This window comes from Peromyscus leucopus, chromosome 3 (genome assembly GCF_004664715.2).
Source record: "Peromyscus leucopus breed LL Stock chromosome 3, UCI_PerLeu_2.1, whole genome shotgun sequence".
Taxonomy (NCBI): domain Eukaryota; kingdom Metazoa; phylum Chordata; class Mammalia; order Rodentia; family Cricetidae; genus Peromyscus; species Peromyscus leucopus.
In genome coordinates, this window is record NC_051065.1 from 127506772 (window position 1) to 127530154 (window position 23383).

General features: G+C 42.9%; 1 protein-coding gene across 2 annotated transcripts in view; it reads left to right on the plus strand.

The window, feature by feature from the left end:
- The window catches only part of Itpr2 (inositol 1,4,5-trisphosphate receptor type 2), a 423811-nt gene that overhangs the window by 341360 nt on the left and 59068 nt on the right, over nucleotides 1–23383 (plus strand). For both annotated transcript variants that reach the window (XM_028891637.2, XM_028891638.2), the window contains 5 exons: nucleotides 377–552; nucleotides 7537–7701; nucleotides 9950–10145; nucleotides 14811–14903; nucleotides 22997–23127. In XM_028891637.2, the coding sequence (XP_028747470.1) occupies nucleotides 377–552; nucleotides 7537–7701; nucleotides 9950–10145; nucleotides 14811–14903; nucleotides 22997–23127 (761 nt within the window). The remainder of the gene's footprint in view (nucleotides 1–376; nucleotides 553–7536; nucleotides 7702–9949; nucleotides 10146–14810; nucleotides 14904–22996; nucleotides 23128–23383) is intronic.

Genomic DNA, 23383 nt, shown 5'->3' on the forward strand with positions numbered 1-23383 from the left:
TTGCTCTGTATCTCACTGGCATCTCCACCTCTCTTCTTCCCAGAGTTCTTCTCTCTCCCTGGAAATCTCACCTATTCTCCCCTGCCTAGCTATTGACCATTCAGTTCTTTATTAAACCAATCAGAAGGTGCCTTAGGCAGAGACACATCCTTAGAGTATACAAAAATATTATCCCATAACAATTGACTATCCTGAAATCAATGCACAAGTCTTCTGGAAATATACTGAAGAGTAATGCATTCTGAAATGTTTCCTTGTGGTAGAGCATTGACTAGGTTGTTTTTAGATTCAGTGCACCATGGCTTTGTTCACATATAAGAGTTGAGTGTTTCCTGTCTGTGTTTTTGGTGATGAGTAACCCCTCCATCTTTTCCAGGCACACTCTCCCCACTGTTCTCCGTCCTCCTCTGGATAGCAGTGGCCATCTGCACATCTGTGCTGTTTTTCTTCTCCAAGCCTGTGGGTATCCGGCCATTCCTTGTGTCTGTCATGCTCAGATCAATATACACCATTGGTTTGGGGCCAACACTCATACTTCTTGGTGCTGCTAACGTAAGTACATTGCTTAACTTTGTATCTAATGGAATTCAGATGTACTAAGTATAAATATAGTTAACTATATGCTTTTATCCATGTTTATATAGTGAATTCTGGTTTGATATGAATCTATGTTAACTAGAGTATCATTTGTACATGATTTAATTTAGAGAGAAAAACAAAAATATGAGGAACACATTGATTTAAGTAGCACTTGTAGTGTGACCCAGTTCTGATGTCCATTTCATCAGGTTTAATGTTCTCTCTGTACCAGACCTCCCATTACTGAAAAAAAAAAAAAGACCCAGCCATTGTTAACACCTGAAAGTGGGTTCTAAATCATCCCAAAAGATTAAATTATGTTCAGTAGAATTTAAGAAGTACTTTCTATCAAATGACTTAGGAGTGGGGGAGAAAAGACTGCTAGACAAAAAATAAGGTCTAAAATTGGGCTCCTTTTATATGAGAAAATCCTATAAGCTTATAAAAGGCATGGGTGAGATTTTTTTCAACAAACTTTAGTATATTAGAGCAAGAGAATGCCTTGTGACATGTTAGTTTTAAATGTAGAATGAACAAGCTGAAAGTATAATGCCAAGAAGCCAATGAAAGATTTATAGAAGTAATTTAAACAAAAACAAAAATAAAATTTTGAATGGACTCTGTGACACTTTTAGGCATGGTACATCTGTAATGGATATGAAGAAAAGATAAATCATCAAATTGATGAAAAAATGGTCAGAAATCTCATAAATGTTATTGTATCTACACAGTCAATATCTAAAGCACTGCCTGTAACTTCCAATTTGTTTCTAACTCAGTATTTTATATTCTGGTGTCTTAGCTGTAATTATCTCCTATACTACCATATATATAGTTATTGAGGATAGTGATTGATAGTTACATACCTGGGACATCATAGGGAGTCTATAAATATTTTTAATAAATGACTAATAAGTGAATGAATAGATGAGTGGCCAATATTTATTGGAAATAAATAAATTAGTTAACCAACTTTTAAGGACTACCAAGATGAGACAATATAATCGATTCTGTGTTTTCAGTGTTTCTGACCTTGATTTTATCATAATCTTCAAATGTTGGACAGTATTCCAAAGCTCCCAGTTGATCAAATATTAAAAAAAAAACAAATTCTCAGTTACCACCAGTGAAGGAAAGTGTACAGAAGGAACATTTGTGAGCAGAGGGTTGTGAAAGTTACCAAATAACTTCTCTGGGTTTCTTAGGGGCTGAGCTGTCACATTAATTCACGAATCCAGTCCTTGCTCATCCCCATCTCCATGTTTCTGTGTGATCTGGTCCTTGTTCTTCCCCATCCCAAAGGTGCTATGCAATTCATTCCCTCTAGCTCACTCCCATCTCCATTTCCCTCCATCCCATCCTTAGGATGACCTAAGATTGTACTCTTTGCTTTTAAAATAAGCTAATGTTATTATATAATCAGCCAAGATAATTACAGAATCGTCATGAATGTGTAAAAATTCGTCTACACCTCTGTGTTTGGCTCATTTTGTTTCTCAAGAAAACATATTCAGCATGAAACCATATTATTTGAAGAAGTAGATGTTATTCATAAACTGATCATTGACTAAATGATCAATTTAAGAAAGTGAAGAGCCAGGCAGAGTTGTGCCCAAAATAACAAACATTCTCTTCTACCTGTTACATAATATGATAGATTTCTAGAGCACAGAGAGATAGATGGTGTACAGCTTGCCATATAGAATTTATGTGTCATTTCCCATTTCTTTCTATCTGTTTTTTTAATCTTTGGACCAAGAATATGTAGACAGAGGTAAGAAGTGACATTTGGATATTTGGGTGGGAGTGAACTGAACACGCTCTTTTCCGGGCTCTTGGAGGACACTATAAAGTAATCATTTCCACGTGGTTTAGTGAGAATCATTCTACCATAATAATACTCTCTACCAAAGCCAAGTTTTTATTTAACTGTTTTATAAGAAAGTATTATGCATATAGACATGTCTGTCTTACTAATTCCATGAATTTTCCAGTGTTCCAATAGCATACAACATGTTACTCAGCTAGACACTACCACCAGCCTGGGGTCATTTGACCAAAGAAAATATTTTTAATTACTGTAATCTGATACTACTGCAATGTCAGTAGAAAAGTTTATATTTATATATTTATAGTTGTATTTGCTATCACAGATTAATAAAATTACTTTAGTGAATTACTATGTGCTTTCCCTCTTCACATAAATTTATTACACAAGTGTCCTTGTTTATCTTTACTTATGAGACATCAAATAAGAACCTTAATTATATTTGTGTACCTTAGTATTAATTATATATTATTAATAATACAAATTAAAAACTAAATAATTTAATTTGTACATAGACATTTGCATTGTGTAGAAGGTGAGGCTATCACTGCTGAAATAATAGATATCAGAACAGAAAAAACAAAAGAAAACATTAGCCTGTCAGTTTATCCATAACTAGAAACAGAATTTGAGACTTCAGATATAAATCAGCCAACCTCTGATTTCACCCTTCTTGTCAGTTGGAGTAAGGTGTGGACAACTGGGCTCCCCTCATCTGGCTGCTGAGATCAATTGAGAATCCTGGTGTGGAAGAACTGGAAAAGAGCAGTACTATTATATTGATACAGTGGTGATAATATCTACCATTTACCAAGTATCTGATATGCAGATCACTAATTAATCAGAAAGTACTGCTGTAGCATGAATCTTTAAAAGTCTTTTTAATAGAAAACTCAGGAGCCAGGTATTGGGGTGAATTCTGAAAAGCCAAAAAAGCAGAATAAGCCACAGCTAACCTTACCTCGATAACTTCTCAGCTGATCCTGTTTCCTCAAACTGGAAGCCTCTGAGTCCTCATCCAAATGGATCTCAGCTGAACTGCTGCTAAAAGCTAAAAGCTTTAAAAGAGTCTAGTTCCTGGTCCTCACACCTTATATACATTTCTGCTTCCTGTCATCACTTCCTGGGATTAAAGGCGTGAGTCACCATGCCTGGCTGTTTCCATTGTGGCTTTGAACTCATAGAGATCCAGATGGATCTCCGCCTCTGGAATGCTAGGATTAAAGGCATATATGCCACCATTTTTTGCCCTCTATGTCGAATATAGTGGCTGTTCTGCTCTCTGACCCCCAGATAAGTTTATTGGGGTGCACAATATATCAGCCACATATTGCCCCTATGATGTGTCTGCATCTTAGCTCACATAGTAGCTTGTCTCTAGACTCTGTCCCTCATAATGTTAAATAGATATGAAAAGTCTCTTTTATGAGAAGGAAATATAATAGAAGGAAGACTTCAGTATTTATCAGTTTCTAGTTTATTATGATAAAATTGAATTCATTTGTAAAGCTTGAAATTTGTCTACATTTCAGCTAGATTTTCCTGTCACAGTTGTCTCAGAAAATTCAGTAATTTTGAGTGCTGCAAAGTACATCTTACACAGTTTTCTTCTCATGCACAGTGTGGCATCTTCAGCTAATGTTGGTGCAAATTAACATTCTGAAATATACAGAGGCACATTCTATAAAACTGGGACCACAATGTTTGTTCACATTATTGCGCATTTTTGCAAATCTCATTTATACAGATGTAGTATTTCCTGTTTTTTTTTTTTTTTTTTGGTTTTTTCGAGACAGGGTTTCTCTGCGTAGCTTTGCGCCTTTTCTGGAGCTCACTTGGTAGACCAGGCTGGCCTCGAACTCACAGCGATCCGCCTGGCTCTGCCTCCCGAGTGCTGGGATTAAAGGCGTGTGCCACCACCGCCCGGCAGTATTTCCTGTTTTTAAAGAGATTTCTGATTCATTATATCCTCCTTAACCACTCCATTTATCTTTGTGGCTTAGATTATTTGTGATAAAGAAGAACACAGTACATGTCATTAAAGATAGTCTTCTGATGCTAGGAACTGAACCTTGGGCCTCACACATACTAGGCACGTGCTCTACTACTGAGCCACACTCCCAACTCCACAGAGAAATGTCTTTTTATCATCTTATAAAGACATCCTGCTAATACTCTTATCTTAGTTAGGGTTTTATTGCTGTGAAGTAACACCATAACCATGGTATCTCTTATTTTTTTTTTTTTTTTTTTTTGGTATCTCTTATAAAAGAAAACATTTAACTGGGGCTGGCTTACAGTTCAGAGATTTAGTCCATTATCATTATGGCAGAAGCATGGTGGCCTGCAGGCAGACATGGGGCTAGAGAAGGAGCTGAGAGTTCTACATCTTGGTCCACAGGCAGCAGGAAGTGAATGTCACACTAGACCTGGCTTGAGCATTTGAGGCCTCAGAGCCCACCCCTAGTGACACACTTCCTCCAACAAAGCTACACCTACTCCAACAAGACCATGCCCTCACTCCCTGTAAGCCTCTGGGGGCCATTTTTATTCAAACCACCACACCTTCCCCCCTTTCTAATAATGTCTGGGAATCTGTGATTCGCTTAATGGTGCCAGCCTTTCTCACAGTTATTTTAATGTGAAATGGTAGAATTTGTTCTCCCCACTTTGCACAAAAGAAAAGCACATAAGGTTTTAGTAGTGAGCTGGGCTATTGACAGTTACCGCGTGCTCAGCTGAGTGGGGTGGTGTTCTCAGCTGTGCATCTGTAGTTACCCGGGTGACCGAGGGCCACTGGGAACTTGTAGACTGAGTCCTGCAATGCATTCACTAAACACATCAGTTCAGTTACACACTCTGAGCTGAAACTTTCCTTTCCTCTGATCTCTTTCAGAGACACACACACAATGTTTTGTTTAATACGGTCACCAGATGCCACTGTTTCTGGCATACAGTTGTCAAAATACAAAGCTTCTGTGAGGCTGTGCTGAATGTCATGAGTGCAGCTACTCACACTGCCTGTGTGTGCTTTACTGTTCTGCTGAGAGTTTAAAAGATTTCAGGGTGATATTTGACTGTATGTAAATTTTGATCTACATAGTGCCCTTAAGATTTTATCCTGCCTAAGGTGTAACACCACCTACCTGGAGATTATTGAATTATATCATCTCATTTTTCAGTGAAAAGGTTGATTTCCATGGTTGATGAAAACATGGTGACATTGTTAGAGACCGTGAGTTTACCTTTCAATACATCAGCAGACAGTCTTTTGTTTTTCTACTTCACAATTTATTCTTGGAAAATAGGCCATATTTTCCCATAGTAATAACATGAACGAGGGCTAGATATTCTGCTCAGAGACGGAGTCCTCAATAAGACGAAAGGACTCTCAGCAATGGTCCTTGGCACAAACGCCTTAAACACAGGGACCATTTCCACTCTGAACTCTGTGGACACATGGAAAAGCCACAGCACCCGGCAACCTCACTCCACTTCCAGATGTCTCTAGAGCAGCAGTTCTCAACCTGTGGGTCACAACTCCTTTGGGGGTCAACTGGCCCTTTCACAAGGGTCACATATCAGATATCCTGTATATCTGATATTTACATTGTGATTCATAACAGTAGCAAAATTACAGTTATGAAGTAGCAACAAAAGTAATGTCATGGTTGGGGGTCACTGCCATGAGGAACTGTATTAAAGGGTCACAGTGGCATTAGGAAGGTTGAGAACCAGTGCTCTAGGGAACAGAAGCATATGTACCCAGCTACAGGTCAAGGGTCATGCAATGCCATCTTGGCAAACAAGCAAAGCAAATCTCTTTTATTTTTTATGTTAGCATGACCAAGAAATGCATCTTGTCTTTTATACTCTGTAACTAAAATTTATTGATCATTTTGAGAATTTAGTTCAGTCTATTACTCTCCAATGTGCCTGCTTTATAAATAGTTTTCCTGTATATATTTTGTAACTCATCCTAGAAAATCAAAAAACGACACACTCCATATGTCTGTGTCACACAGTTTACCCTGTGAAGAGGTTTTTAATTCTATTCTTGTATAACCCCCTTCTGTATCACGTTGATGAACCTGGGTAGGCAAGTCAAGGTAAGTTGTGTAATTTTTAACAGGGTCTCTCAAAAGCAATTCAGAGGAGTGGCTAGATATTGCTTTGCCAGACATTTGTCCTCACCCTTGTTCAGCTTGTTGCCAGACACAGGACCTTTGTTGTGTGTTCATTGATGGGTTTTGAGCAGTTTTCTCTAATACCAGACTTGCTCTTGAGCAGTCACTCTGAAATCTCCAGCATGTCTTAGCTGTGCTGAGTGAGAACGTGAATGGCTGAGCAGCAAAGTAAGGTTCCTGCTTGACTGTTGCTGGCATTGCTGACAAGAGTGTGAAAGGGGTTTGAGATTATTGATTATTGAGAGGATGGACAGCTAGTTGGGGAAATGGAGGAAGAGTTTGCCATTAGTGGCTGTGTTGCTGGTCTGATTGGACCTTCATAACATGCAATCATTTCCAGTTTTTTATTTTTTCTGTATTGATTCAGACTTCAGGATGTTGATGGAAATGTTCATACTCTCTCAAGTTTGATAACATGCATATGTGTGTGTATGTATGTAATATATATATATGTGTGTGTGTGTGTGTGTGTGTGTGTGTGTGTATGGGTGTATAATATATATAATCAGTGGTGCAAAGAGCATTTTTGCATTCCTAAAGGCACAGATATAAACATGTAGAGTCATAAGTACCTAAGGAACATTTGAAGAACAACTGTGGTGTTGTCATCTGGGTTTCTGAGGGGTCTGTGAGGTAAGACCTCTTTATGGCAGGTTTTCAGAAACCATGGAGACTTCCCATGGCAAGAACTAGGTTGTCCAAGACTAAGGAAAAGCCAGATTTTCACTCTGTCTGTGTTGGTGGCAGACTAGGGTCTATCATTCTGTCTGGAGCTACAAAGGGAGCCAGTTCTGTGTTGGTTTACATGTGCCTTTGTAAACTGCCTGAGAGACAACAGAGGACACCGGGAAAGGAAGCCGCAGACTCAGCAGCACTCATTCTTCACAGTCTTCTTCTGTAGACGACCTTGAAGCACTAACATCCACTTTCTCCTCCCTTTAGCTATGCAATAAAATCGTGTTCCTGGTGAGTTTTGTGGGAAACCGAGGCACATTCACCCGAGGTTATCGAGCGGTCATCCTGGACATGGCCTTTCTCTACCATGTGGCATATGTCCTGGTTTGCATGCTCGGTCTCTTTGTTCACGAGTTCTTCTACAGCTTCCTGGTGAGTAGAGCATTAGAGACAATTGCTGCTGAGCACATGATGCCCCCTCTTACACCTTAGCTTGTTGGTTGGTTGGTTTTGTTGTTGTTGTTTGTTTTGTTTTCTTAGCAAGGCACAAATTATGTTGTTTTTGGAATTTCCTAGAAGTATGGGTTATCATTTTTAATCTTTCCTCTGGGAAGTACATGGGCGATGGAGTTCTGTTTGCTGAGAAGCAAGCCACCTCCTGCCCTCTTCTCTTGGCCCAGGCTTCATACGACAAGCTGCTTTGGGTTTCCAGCCAAGTAATATTTACTCAATTTATTATCCAACTACATAGCGGACAAATAAGGACGTATGGTCCTGTGTGCTAAAATCATTATCTTCGGTTTATAGTATCAAATGTTATATTAATCATTACAGTGGCATGTAAGCAAAATGAGAAGGAACAAAAGGCACCCTAGCAAAAGGGCAATCGGTTTAAAGTACAGCTTCTTAGATTATGTCTCCATCGCTAATGCTGTCACCATCGTTAGTTTATGATGTCTCCATCGTTAATGCTGTCACCATCATTAGTTTATGATGTCACCACCATCTTTAGCTTGTGTATGTTACCACCATTAGCTTTCATCACAACCATTAGCTTATGTCACCATCGTTAGTTTATGATGTCTCCATCGTTAATGATGTCACCATCGTTAGTTTATGATGTCACCACCGTCTTTAGCTTACATCACCACCGTTAGCTTATGTCACCATTGTTAGTATATATCATCATGGCTAAGCTTAGCTATGTATCTTTAAATCTTTAGACAGTTTTTTTTCAGATTCTTTTGTTTTTGCTGAGAGATGAATTGCTTCACTGTGTAGCCCAGGCTGGCCCCTAACTCACAATCTTCCCACCTCAGTCTCCCTGTGCTGGGGTGGTGCCTGTGCATCACTACACCCAACTATACGTCCTTCTTAGATGCCCTCGTCCCCAAAGGCCATCTTCCTTTCTCCATTTAGACTGCTTTATAGTCATGAATGAGGAAAGCAGTTAGTATAAAAATATGCGTTTAAATCTGTGAGTGGTGTTTGAATACAGGCACATGCATGCCACCGTGCACAGGCAGAAGTCAGAGGACCAGCTTGGGTGTCACTCGTCAGCCACCACCTTGTTTGAGGCAGTTTCTCATTTCATCACTATGAACGCCATCTACGCTGGCCCCTACTGAGTTAAAATAAAATCTCTTTATGTCACCCTAAGTGTTTAAAAGGTTGAAGACACCAGAACATTGACAATCTAGAGGTTGAGTTTGTGACAATGAATTCATCTTTATTGAAGAATATTGACTTTGTTCCTAATAATAGCTGTACTTCCCAAGAGATAAACAGAGAACAAAGTAGTGAATTTTTTAAGAATTTGACTCATCAAATGCCAGTATGCTAGAGACAGGCTCTGCACAGCAATGACTGGCCAGGCTGTGATTACAGCGCAACCCTTGGTACACAGCAGACCAGGGCTTTTGAAAGGACACACACACCTAACCGGTCATTCTAGTCCAGCCAAGCTCTGGGTCTCATCTCCCCATAAGAACACAAACACAAACCCTGAGTTTTCCAGTTTTGAAGATGGGATTCATTTTTAAACATTTTTGGACATTTCTGAAAATGAATGTAACTTTATTTTTTAACTGCTTCTGTATAATAAAAATGTACTTGCTAATTGATAATTTCAGTTTTATAATGTAGCAGTGTGTAAAATGGTTCCCACCACTGGCCGCAGGTAGCAGACATGTGCTTCAGTTCTGCATTACTGTGTAGAGTTCCTACTAAAGACAGACTGGAGAGCAACCCTTTAGAGGGAAGGAATTGGCAAAGCAGTTACCTTTTTTGTTTGTGGTTCTGCTCTCAAAAGTATAAAGGAATGTAGATTTGTGTCCTCATTTACATACTGTTTTAGTAAGGAAGAGTGTCTTCACTGTCTAAATATTTTAAATTCAAACATTTTCTATGGCACCAGACTCATAAAATTGTCCTCTGCATTTTGAGTCCCATAATTGAACAAATTTAATGAATTTTTCAACTGTCCCGTAAATTGCATGTGCCTAATATTATAAATTTTCTAAATTCAAATGAAAGTGAGTGTCTAAGCCAACATGCACCTTACATGCTGCTAGAGCTGTCTTCACTAAAACTGTGTCTCCTTGCATTCTAGCTCAGCTGTTTGGGTTCATTTAAAAATGTTATTTGTTTGAAGGTTATTTTCTAATTGTTATTTCTGTAGCTCTTTGATTTGGTGTACAGAGAAGAGACCCTGCTGAACGTCATCAAAAGTGTCACACGGAATGGCCGCTCCATCATCCTGACAGCGGTCTTGGCTCTCATCCTGGTCTACCTCTTCTCTATCATCGGCTTCCTTTTCCTAAAGGATGACTTCACCATGGAAGTGGACAGACTGAAAAACAGAACGCCTGTCACAGGTAGCCATTCCGTCCTCTGAGCTCTGCTGGTAGTTCTAACTTGTACACACCTTGTCTGGGGATTTCAGACGAACAGGGATGGGGGAAAGCTTACTTGCCCTCTTTTGAGATGTGGTCTTGTTTACTGCTGCTGTGGCTTGAGGGTACAATGTCCTCCCAGCCTCATGTGTTTGAACATCTGGTCCCCACATGGTGGCACTGTGGAGCCTCCCTGGAGGAAGTGGTGGGCCTTGGGTTGGCTAGTCTAGCCTCACTTCCTGTCTACTCTCAGCCTCCTGACTGCTCACACAGTGTGACCAGCTGCCTGGGCTGCCGCCATGTCGGGGCTGTATCTCTTTGAACCGTTAGCCAAAGTAAACTGTCTATTCCTTCCTCAAGTTGCTCCTTGTTAGGTATTTGATCCTCACAATGATTAAAGTAGCTAATTCAACTTCTAAGAGTTGAGAATTCGAAATACTTTAGCCTGTATGCTGTCAGTGTGGGTTGGGAATACACCAGAGACCTCATCTGCGCTCCATCTCTCAGGGTTTCGTAATGCTGACCATATTGCAGGAGGCTGCCACAGCTTAGCTGCAGGCAATCCAGGATTCTGTTTTTCCTCTTCTTCCCATTTCCTCAGAGAGCAGCGTCCGGCACCTACGCCACCACTCAGCCATTTTCCACATGCATTGTATTATGTTCAAAAAACTTAAAGTGATGAATGTTTGGATTTGGAAATCATCAGGTAGTAAGAAGTGTGTTTTGGAAGACATGCTCAGAGGCTGTGGCTAAAGGACCCGTTCCTCGGCTGTGATGGTGGCAGCGCCTGAACGATGTTTGCCCTGGGCCACTTAGACATCACCAGTGTTCTCACTGAGAGGCCCCGCCATGAGGTCCCGTCCTCTTGGTTACTTTAGACTTCTTGGTTATTTTTGTTTGCTCTTTTACCTCTCATACACACCCCTTTGTTGCTGGGTCAAATTCCTTCCTTAACCTTCCCCCAACCCTGCTTTGGTCTGTAGAAACCACAGTTTTATATTGTGATGTTTTCTTGATTCTACTAATTACCATTAATAGAGACAGGGAGTCCCAAAAAGGCATGATTTCTCCTCAAACCATTGACTTTAAAGCTAAGATTTAATTAGTGGAAACATATGCAGTATTCCTTCTTGCCTTTAACAGACACTATGTATGTATGTATGTATGTATGTATGTATGTATGTATGTATGTATTTTCTTTTACATCCGACCACAGTTTTCCCTCCTTCCCTCCTCTCTACCTCCCTCCTGCATCCACTCCTTCTCTGCTTCTGTTCAGAAAGGGGCAGGCCTCCCATGGGTATCAACAAAGCATGGCATGTCAAATTGCTGTAAGGCATTTCCCCTTGTATTTAGACTGGACAAGGCGACCCAGTATGAGGTGGAAGGGAGCACTGAAAGAGATGATTGGAAGGGGGTGCTTTGGGGGGTCAGGTAGAGCCTGATGTAAGGGAAACTCCCACAAATCTACAAGATAACAGATAGTTCTTAATTGTGGACCTGACAATGTATAGTGGTTTCTTTCATAAGACTATGGGCTGACGAAGTGGTGTTCACAGTCATTCATCAGTGAGCCTAAATGCCTTACACACGTGTTAGAAACACTTCTTCACTGGAGACACTCTTGAACACCACACCAAATATTAGTCTTTGCTTTCAGGACCGTGAAATATGTGGTTGCATGAAATGTAACAACTTCATATGACTCTTCTAGAGTTTAACAGGCATGCTGCCAACTTTCCGTTCATTGTTGTAATAAAAAGGCCCAAGAAAATAACTTTAATACAAGGAATGACTTATTTTGGCAGCTCTTGTTTTTAGTTAATGTCACTTCGCCCCATCCCCTTAGACCTATGGCAAGACAGAACATGGGCATTGAGCAAAGATTCTCACCCTGAAGTGGCTTTGAGGCAGAGAGCCAGAGAGGAGGGTCCCCAATGCCTCTTCAGTGGTACACCCCAGTGACCCCACACTAGACCCCACCCCCCAAAAGATCAGCCAGCTCCCTGAGCTGGTGCCCATACCCTCAGTCTACGGCCCTTGAGGGACACTGAAAATGCAAACCAGTCCAGCAGGTTTCATGTGTGTGAAGGAAAGGCTTTATGTAAATTCCCAGGACTCCACTCTTTCCAAACTCCTTAGGAACCGTCCATCCTTAGCACTCAGCAAGCCTCGACTTTTAATTACTTGCTAGGTTAGAGGCCTGGCCACAGTTTGTGGAGGAGAGAAAACGTGAAACAGAAGCATTACAACTTCCAAAGCAAATCTATACAGTAGTTACTGTTTTTTTTTTTTTTTAATTTGGTGGTAAATATTTTATGTTGTTTGAAGAGGAAGTTGGTAAAAAATGCAACATAAGAAACACTAAAGCTAAAATTTCAAGCTCTGTCTTTACTGAAAGTGTGTATGCACATTAGTATAGAAACCAGTGCAAAAAACAAAAACAAAAACAAAAACAAACCCCAACCTTTTGCAAATACTATGAACGTGCAGCACATGGGGGCAATGAACAGACTTTAAACTCCTGGTTCTCTGTGGGTTGAAAGTTTTTGTTTCATAGCTTAAGGTCCTAGAAAAAGCATCTTTGTTTCCATACTTTGAATTTCATTTCTAACACCATGTAGCAGCATCTGCCTTAAGTCTGCTTTCTGTTGCCATAACAGATTACTAGAGGCATGGTGGTTTATAAAGAATAGAGGTTCATTTAGTCCATGGTTCCCGAGTCTCAGGGAATCTGCTTGGCATCTGAAGAGGCTGTTCTGTGACAGGTACCAACATAGGGTATCCCACCATGAGGAGAGGCAAACCAGGCTTTATCATGAACCCACTGTAGAGATAAAGCAGTAATCCATGAGTGCATTAACCCAACTGTGAGGGGAGAGACGCCATGCCTGATCACCTCTCAACACTTCACAGCCAGGCTTCAACTTCAGGATGCGCTTTGGTGGGAGTATCTAGCCTGCACCATGATCTCAGTTGGCACATGGCATCTTCATTCTTTGTGTTTTGAGCACTGTCACTCACGAAGTTGACCATGGGTGAAATTACTGAGGCTAACACACTCAGGTAGTGATGACATTTGTGTTGCAGAAGAATGCAGGTATAAAGTGATCAGAAACCCCACAGGTGGGGACAGGTGGGACGGTGGGAAGTCAGAGCTCAGGGGCCTGTCCTCAAGTGCTGGGGGAGCAGGAAGACAGCGCCCTGCAGGTGTCATTGGAGCTTGAGGAGGACGCGGATTTCACCCCTGGGCCTGAGATCCGCTGCTTAGTGGGAAGAAGCGGTCACTCCAGCATGGCCAGAGCAGGGTCATGGAGAAGCACAAGAAAGGGACGTTCTCCTGACAGGCGGCCACAGTGTCGTCAGACCCGCCCTATCCTCATTCTCACCCACCCAGAGTAGAGGAGAAGTCGCCCTCGTGGCTTCGTAACCTAAGGTCTCCCTCTGGCCCTTCCAGCCACAGCTCTGGTTCTCTCCGAGGATCTGCACCATCTGTTGGGTGCTTGGTGGAAAGTGCTGGCCTAGAGGCTTGCGAGACTCGGCCTGCTGCGTCCTTCACTCTCCTCTGACACTGTAAATCGCACTTGGTGCCCCCTGGGCTCCGTGCTCTGTATCACGTTCATCAACCCTGTGATTCCACTAGTGAGTCCTTCTCCAAGTAGCTATTTCCTTTCCCTTCTAGAACACGAGCTCCCTCGTCTGCTGCGTGGCTTTGTGTTAACCTCTGCTTTACGAGTCTGTCAGCTCCAGTTACCGTTCTCCAAAGCCTTGGATTCTGAGCCGTTGGAGCCTAGTGTGACAGGTCAAGTCCTTCCTCAGGGACTGTCAGCGGGGCTCACTCAGAACTCCACCTCTCTCCCTCTCTGACCACTGACTTGCACTCCTGGTCCACATCAATGCTGACAGTAACAGTGACACTCCTTCCCAATGCTGTCACAGCACTCTTGGGAACACCGGTGCCTGCCCAGCCCACCCACTCTTCACATCTCCTTCCGATACCAGCTCCTGTTTGTAGCATCTACTTCTTTTGGTCCTCTCAGCTTATGAATCAAACTTTCAAGTTTAACTTTGTTTTGTGCAAATAGAAAGGTCATTATCTCTGTACCATGTGGGTCAGCGAAGCCAGTGGAAAGCCAGCAGAAAGAGGGGTTCCTGGGGACTCAGGAAGAAAACAGAAAAAAGAGTCTTCTATCCTTGGGCTGGTTGAAGTCTTTTTTTCCCTGGGGTCCATACTTCATGGTGTGAACTGCCCACCCGGGGTCCTTACCTCAGCCACAGGGACTGGTGACTTGAGCCTGCCGGGGGCTCACTGGGCTGGGAGGAAGCAGTCCTGGCAGCCCAGGTCAGAACCTTGAATGCACCTGTCCATAGAAATATTAGTGTTCATGGTGATGTTATTAATACTTTATTACAGCTACTAAAAGAAGGAAATTATATGAATGGAGCTTTTTGCACATTGGTGATAAATCTACTCTCTATTTATAAAATTGCTTTAACAGACAGAACTGCTCAGAGCTCCAGGCTAACTCAGCAGGAGGCTTTAGGAATGCAGCTCAGGTGAAACACAGACGTCTTTAAACTCTGTGGTTGTGTCCATATGTCGTGTGTGTTATGCCTCTCTACAGTCTCTGCTCTCTGTCTTCCCAGGTGATCACGGGGCTCCCACCATGACCTTACCTTCCATGATGGGAACCTGCCAGAAGGAAAACTGCTCCACCACAATCCCATCTGTGAACACAGGTATGTACTGACAACTCAGGTCTGTACTAGTCCCTCTAACATGTAATTAGATATTTTATTATGTCCATGAGAGTTGATCTTAGAATTTCATAATGTATTGAAATAGAAGAACAGAGGGTAAAGGACCAAAATAATCCAAGCTAGAGAAAGGATTCTGCATTTGTTATACTGAGCTACCTTGCTCCCACAGTGTTTCTGTCTACCCAAACCTGGCAGATTCATTGTCTGAAATCTTACAGTCTTATTAATAAAATCAAACCTGAGGCCAGTTATTGGGATGAATGCTGGAAGATCAGAGAGACAGAACAAGCCACAGCTACCTCACCTGGCCAACTTCTCAGCTGATCCTGTTTCCTCAGACTGGATGCCCCTGAGTCCTCATCCAGAATGAATCTCAGCTGAACTGTGCTGCTCAAAACCTAAAAGCTTAACAAGGCCAAATGTTTCTAGTTCCTGGTCTTCACGCCTTATATACCTTTCTGCTATCTGCTATCACTCCCTGGGATTAAAGGCACACTTTCTGGGATTAAAGGCATGAGTCACCATGCTTGGCTGTATCCTTGAACACATGGATTTCTGCCTAGCTCTGCCTCCCAAGTGCTGGGATTAAAGGCATGTGCTACCACTGCCTATCCTCTATGTTTAATATTGTGGCTGTTCTGTCTCTGACCCCAGATAAGTTTATTAGGGTGTACAATATTTCAGGGAACACAATACCACCACATTCCGGAATGTGCTACTCCCAAACAGCAGCCCACACTAAGGGGTCCCCTTCTGACTACTTGGCTACCAGCAAGAGATGTGGGAAAGCATGGATTCTACTCTACAATCCTGGCTGTAACGCTGGGCTTGCCACTTTTCTGGCTTATGGTGTGCAGGCTTTCAGAACTATGTTTGGATAGCTCATAAGGACAGAAAAAATGAATAAAAAAATCCCTCTCCCTCTGCAGGAGCAAACAGATGTGTAAAAATAACTTTAGTTCTAAGCCATTCTCTTAAGATGTAGCAGGAGTCTGGGAACATAGCATAGATGGTGTTTTCTAAATTATAGAAAAAATAGCGATGTATTTCTGAAAGCAAGAGATACAGCTGATGGGGGGTGTGTATTTGGAGGTGAGTTCAGGGCCACATTCACATTAGGCGAGGGCTCTACCTGTGAGCTATACCCAGCCCTTTTTGGTAGTAGATCTTGATGTAACTCAAAAGTTGTCACAGCTAAAGAAGTGCAGAGTCAGTCAAATGGTGAGATAAACGCAGGGCGGTTGAGGGAAGTGTCGTGAAAGGCAGTGGAAGGATGGAGCATTGAGTTACGTTTTTCTTGAGATGTTGGACTGTTGGTGGGCAGGGGGTGAATGGTCCCTTCCACTGACTAAAGCTCATACTTTCTAACCTAGAGAGAGAATTCAATGCTGTATTCATTCCAGGTACAGGCACTGGAGATATTTCCAGCAAGGTTTGCCTGACCCCCAGTCAAAACTCACCTGAGGACCAGCTCTTCTTGGCTTGCCGAGCATCCTCTCTCTACAGTCATGTTGTGTGTGTCCCTCCAGTTCCTCCAGCTTCCCCCACAGGTCACAGCAGAGGTTCTTGACATCAAACTCCTTGGCAAGCTGCTGAACACTGAGTGTTGGGACCCCTCTTGAGTCACCTCATACACTCTCTTTTTAAGATTTATTTTTATTTTCTATTTAAGTATATGGCACTTGTGTGTAAGCACCTAGAGGCCAAAAGAGAGTGTGACATCCCCTTGACCTGGAGTTACAGGCAACTGTGAACTGCCTGCTGAGTATGGTAGGAAGTGACCCAGGTCCTCTGCAGCAGCAGTGTGTGCCCTTAACCACTGAGCCATCTCAAGCCCATCTCACATTATTGACCTGCATTTGGCCCTCCCTTGGTGAAAGTACCATTCTTTGACGGTTTAGCTGTTATCCCATAAATACCTACCCTGGGCTCATGTAATTGGGAGTTTAGGAGCTCACAAATGAAGCTGTACATTTGTTTCTGTGTGTTTATGCCAACCCAAAATGTTAGGATGGGTTGGGACCCGTGGTTTCCAGGTTTCCATGTCCTTCTGTTCCCTAATTCTGTTCTTCCTGGTCATGTTATCCTGGGCTGTGACAAGCCTTTGGTCAGAGCTTAGAGATCTGATTCACCACTTGTCTTTACATGGCTCTTGACCTAAGGATGGTTATGCCATTTCTAACTTTTTGAAGGAAGATATATAATAGGAAGTGGGTGTGGCCCAAAGGCCCTGAGAAGTTTCATCCGGATCCTCACAGATTAAAAAAGAATCCAACTTCTGCTCTAGATATTTCCACAAGAGATCTGGGAATATTGCAGAGGGAGGACAGCAACAGGAATTTCAGGGCCTGCAAACACTCTCAGATGCACATGGTCATTGTAAAATTCTTCAGCTTCCTAGAAATATGTCACAAATGGGACAGGCTGGTGGCTCAGTCTGTAAAGTGCTTGCTGTACAAGCATGAGGTCATGAGTTCAATTCCCAGGGGAAACACACACACACACACACACACACACACACACACACACACACACACACAGCTGGACACTGCAGTATACATGTGCACCCCCAAAACTGGGGAGGAGGGGACAAGAGGATCCCCAGGGCTCAGTGGCCAGCCATTCTAGGTAAGAATAATTGAGAAGGGCAACCAAGGTCGACCTCTGGCTTCCATACTCGTGTGCATGTACATTCATTCCTCCTCCCTCCTCTCTCTCTCTCTCTCTCTCTCTCTCTCTCTCTCTCTCTCTCTCTCTCTCTCTCACACACACACACACACACACACACACACACACACACACACAGAAATAGGGCACAAATAAACTATCAATCTATGTACTCTCTACATTTTTTTTTTAATTAGAAAATTCTTTGTGAAAGCCACCTCACTGGTTTGGGGGCACAGTGCCTGCTCACCCCCAGTTTCAGGTCAGTCTGTATTGCCATCCCACCTCCTCCCCACAACATCCTCTCAAGGACCCACCTGAGCACCTTCTGTTAACATGAAGTCATTCATCAGCAGTTTTCAGAGTCTGTCTCCACCACAAGTCCCTGACTACAGATGTTTCTCTCTTTTCTAAGGACATAGGGATAATTCTTCACCCCAGGTACACTGCCCCCTTCCCCAAAGTCTCTGTCATTTGGGGTACAATGGTAGCAGTGTGTGAAAATCTTGTAGAGAAGCTGCCAGGGGTGTTGGAAACCATCCTGGAGCTGGAGGTGGGGGACAGCTTAGCTAGTGGAGGTTCCCCCAGCCAGAGCTGAAGACACCGAGAAGCCACAGCAGAGCCAGCCTTTAGCACTTGGCATTCAAGGGTTAAAATTGATTTGATTAGAATTTGGGAAGTCTTTGAATTCGACTTCTGTTTTTGTAATTTAAGGTCTAATTTTTTAAAGTAGGGTATCATTATTTAGCCCTGGATGTACTGAAACTCAATATGTAGATCAGACGGGACTTGAACTCACCAAAATCTACCTGCTTCTGCCTCCTGAGTGCTGGGATTAAAGGTGTGAGCCACCAACGCCCCCAGTGGATTTGACCTTCTGAGCCTTACTTCCTATCAATTTTGCCAATATGAATAATTATAGTAATTTGATTAAAAGTGTGTAGATTTTGTCTCTGGGGGCTTATTTCCTCTAAATTTTGGCAGAATGTAGTTAGCTGCAGTTATTTGATTGAAAAGCCCATGAGTTTGATCTTCTCGGCTTCTTGAAATGTTGGCCACGTGCATTTAGTCATGTTAGTGGAGAGAAAGCTGAAGTCTGGTGTCCATTGTGCAACACATGTCGCTTGGACTTAAAAATAGCTTTCCTGTCCAGGGCCGGAATGCAGTTCTAATTCGTGAGCTGTGGTGTGCATTTGTGGGGCCTTGGTTTGCTGTCTTGTGCACATCACAAAAGGCCCAGGCACACAGCCTGTGTAGGAGGCGGGGCATGGCTGGAAGACACAGTGTTGGCCCTGGGGAGGCTCCTGCAGGTGCAGGTTAGGGCATTTTCCCAGCAACAGAGGATTCATGTGACAACTGGCAACTAATTCAACTTGAAAAACACTCCAAAAACTTTATATTTCACTTGCCTCAAGCCTGCCAGACTCTCAAATGAAAATACTTACCCAAATCCACCCCCCACTCCCAAAAAACTGACTTTTCCAGAAAAGCCAAGTCTTGTTAAGACAATACTAAAAGTATAATCACGGGTACTTTGTGAGTCAGTGCCATTTGCACATTCAGGAGAATAAATTTCACATGTGTTTAGCATTTATGAGACCAATTTTAATCTCCTGTCATCCTACTTTAATAGAGGTTGGTGGGTAGCAGAACTTGTTAAGCTAACACATGCTACATTTTGGATTCCCATTGGCTACCCATGTTTTAAAACATTTTCTTAGTTACAAAAAAGCTTAGGATCATCATTTCTATAATGGGTGGATTGTGGTTAAAGTTTAAGACAAGAGGGTTTGAATTGCTCTCAGACTTTCAAATGAGTCTCAGCTCCAGGCCGCTGTGTTCATAGGAGCCACGAACAAAAAATAATTTAATTATTAAAGCATAAAAAGGGGATATTAATAAATACTTATGTTCAAGCATGTCCAGTATTTTTAAGATGTATTTTTATTTATGTGTTTGTGGGTTGGTGTCAGTGTATGCCAAGCCAGAAGAGAGCATTGGATCCCCCGGGGCTAGAGTTAAGGCATTGTGAGCCATCCCACCACATGGGTGCTAGGAGCTGAACTCTGGTCCTCTGGAAGACCAGCAAGTTATCTTAATCACTGACCATCTCCAGCTAGTGTCCAGTATTTTTTTTAATGTATAGACTAACATTCTGGGTGAGAGAATAGCTTCAGATCCAGTAGGATATGTTTATTCCTTTCCTCAAATAAAAATTTTTTCTTACCATTAAGAAATTAATGTGAAATTAATTTATGGTAAGAAATTAATTAATGGTAAGAAAAAAGAAATTAATTAAGAAAAAAATGTGTTTTCTGGTGGTCAACTAAAAATGGATAACCTCACGTCACTCAAGTGTCAGACTTGTTATTGTGTTAAAACAATGACTTTTCGTAAGATTTAACAGCTACTGTATATGGGTAATTGATAACTTGTATTCATTGGGCCCTAACGATGTACCAAGCACTGGTGTGTGTGTGTGTGTGTGTGTGTGTGTGTGTGTGTGTGTGTGTGTGTGTGTGTGTCGTTGGATCTGAGGGACTGTCTTAGGCCTGACAGTGCTGGCCAGGCACTTCTTCGGATGCTCAGTGCCCAGGCCACTGCCACCCAGGATGCTATATGTTTTTTCATCTGCTGACCCGCCCTTCTTGGGGACTGAAAGGTTCCTGTAGGCTGAGATACTTACACCTATCTATATCTCCTTTTCCTCACACAAAGCTCCTGTGAGAAGGATCAGCTTGTCACACAAGTGACCACCAGGGGGCACTTACCTATGGGATCTCTGAATGACTTAGAGTGGAAAGTGGACTCATGGCAAACAGTTGAACCTTTTAATAAAGCTCGTAGAGGCTGCTGTACGACCCCAGCATGCCTGTGTGGCTACCATTGAGCAAGATGACTAGGCCAATGCTGGCACTGACCTGACTTGGGCATCCCCCTACCCCCACTCCCACCCCCACCCCCGTGGTGTGCATGCCCCATGGAAAGCCAAACCTCTTGGTGTGTATTTGTAGCCAACTCATTATATAAAATTTTACCCATCCAATTTTTATATTTCAAAAACTTAAGTAACTCTGCCATGTCTTTCCTGTATGCTTAGTTCTTGTCAATTGCACGGTTGTGAGCTTCGTTATGACATTTCCGTATTGGCATTTAATGAACTTGGAGCATATTCGATCCCTGCTACCCTTTCTTGGCTCCCCTCCCCCCTCCACAGCCTGAATAGTCCCCTACCCCTGTGTAATTTCATGTCTTCTAAGTTATACATGTGAGAGAAAACACACAATTCTTGTCTTTGTGAGTCCTGTTCCATCCGTTTCCCTACAAATAATAGAATTTCTTTCTTGTTTATGAATGAAGGAAACTGTTGTATATACAAACCACAGTTTCTTTCTCTGTTGGTCCCTTCATCTGTGATGTATGCCCAGGACGCTTCTGTCTGCTGGCTACGGTAGCAGCAAGGCCTTGGTAAACATGAGCATACAGGTCTCTCTGTAGTGAGCTGCTTTGATTCTTTGGAATCTGAACCAGATCATGTCTTGGCCCAAGTTTTAATTTTTGAGGAACTTCCATGCTTATTTCCGTAGTGGCCGTATTAGCTTACCCCACCAGCTGTGTATAAGGGTCACACACACACACACACACACACACATACACACACCCTCACTAACAGTTGTTGGGGTTTTTTGTTGTTGTTGTTGTTTTGTTTTTTTAATCTTGATGGTTGCTGGCTGATATGGGGTGAGATGGGATATCAGTGCAGTTGTGATTTGTATTTTTCTCGTGCCTGGCAATGGTGGTGGCATCTTGTATGGCAGCCAATCCATTTTATTTCACCATGGCTAATCACATGTGATGTATGGATTTCCCTGGCTCCCAGACAACTTCATTTCCCGTCACTTCCATGTGCCCACCAAACTGGCACATAGTGGTCTTCAGCTGGCATTTGCTGTGCTACAACCAGGCAGTTCCAATTAGTAAAATGTATCTAGCATCCCACAACACTTGTTACTCATTTGCTTTGATTGAAAGTCTGACTTAGCTGGGCGGTGGTGGCGCACACCTTTAATCCCAGCACTCAGGAAGCAGAGGCAGATGGATCTCTGTGAGTTCCAGGCCAGCCTGGGCTACAGAGTTCCAGGAAAGGCGCAAAGCACAGAGAGAATTCTACACAGAGAATCTCTGTCTCAAAAAACTAAAAAAAGAAAAAAAAGTCTGACTTTTGCGAAGCAGCCGTAGGTATACTCCATATGACCTCCTTTCTGGAACTCAGAAATTCTCTGTAACATTCTCTTTCCCTCTCCCTTCCTTCCTTTTTCTGTCCTGTTGATCTGTCACCACCTCAAAGCTGCCCAGTCCCCATTGCTCCTTCCTCCCCAAATTCCTTCAGATTTCCAAACCAGAAATCTTAGTCTGCCTGTGTCTGCATGCAGCCCTCCTGCTATGGGTTTTCCAGCTTTAGAAGGAGCAACTTGGACTCATGTAAAAACATCAGCGTCCCTCTTCGTAGGATATAAAATAAAATCTGTTCAGAAGCGAGAACTCAGCTTTCTCCTAACGATGCCCACACAGGCATTGGCCATGGACCACTCGGTGAGATGGCTTTCCTTCCCCATGGCCAGTGGTTGCTTTTACATTCTTGCCTTGACATGCAGACTGTATGTATGTATGTGCCCCAGGTCCACAAGTCCCCTGAGGTGCGGTTCTTTAGCTCTGTAACAAAATGAGCCTTTGCTTTTCTGCCCACTTACTAGGTGACAGAATCCTCTTTCTGGTGCCCAGCTGAGCTGACAGCCCTAGCTTTAAAAGGCTTTCTGTTTTCTGTCTGGATCTTTCAGCATGGCGTCAACCTCAGGACTTTTCTGACACATTGTACCTTTTCCTTTCTTCTCATTCCTAAGCAGAGTTTCATCTCTAGTCCCAAGTGGTCCCTCAAAAAACTCTGAAACTTACTCAAAATAATAGAATTGTGGCTTCTATAATAGTAAGCTCCTACTGTGTGCAGTTCTAACATGCCTGACATGGTCCTTGGCCAACCCTCATTCTATATGAAGCTGCGGAGGTCGGTACCTACCCCAGTCCGGATCACTTCCTTGACCTGGTCATTCATCTGAACCTCTTGGCACACTGGGTAGAGAGCTGCATTGACCACAGTCTCCACTACGGTCAGGCACATGAGTCTTAACCTTGTCACAGTTTACCTTTCTATCCTGTCATTTTCCACCAAGGCAAGAAAAGCAAAATCTCAAGGTATTATAAGTGTGGTTCTACATGTGCCAGTCATATGTGGTGGTCACATGTGGAGTAGATGTCATGTGACTTCAAAAACATTGTGTTCAGCACAATAGAATCAGATTCTTGGATGTAGATAATAGTGTGTTTTCAAAACCTTTGTGTTTCTGCAGCTGATGAAGGGAGTGAGGATGGAATTGAGCGGACGTGTGACACCCTGCTCATGTGCATCGTCACGGTGCTGAACCAGGGCCTCCGGAATGGCGGTGGCGTGGGGGATGTCCTGAGACGACCATCAAAAGATGTGAGCAAGACGGGAAGGGCTTCGTTTAAGAAGCACGTGATTATTTCCTTCCTTCCCTCTGTCCCTCCTTCATGTCCTCCCCCCATTACTTCCCTCTCTCCCTCAGCCCTTCCCTTCCCTTTCTCCTTCCCTTCCCTTCTGCCCACCCCTCCCTTCCCCTCCCTTCCCCTCCCTCCTCCCACCTGCCATCTCCCTCCCTCCCTCCCTCCTCCCTCCTTCCCTCCCTCCCTCCCTCCCTCCCTCCCTCCCTCCCTCT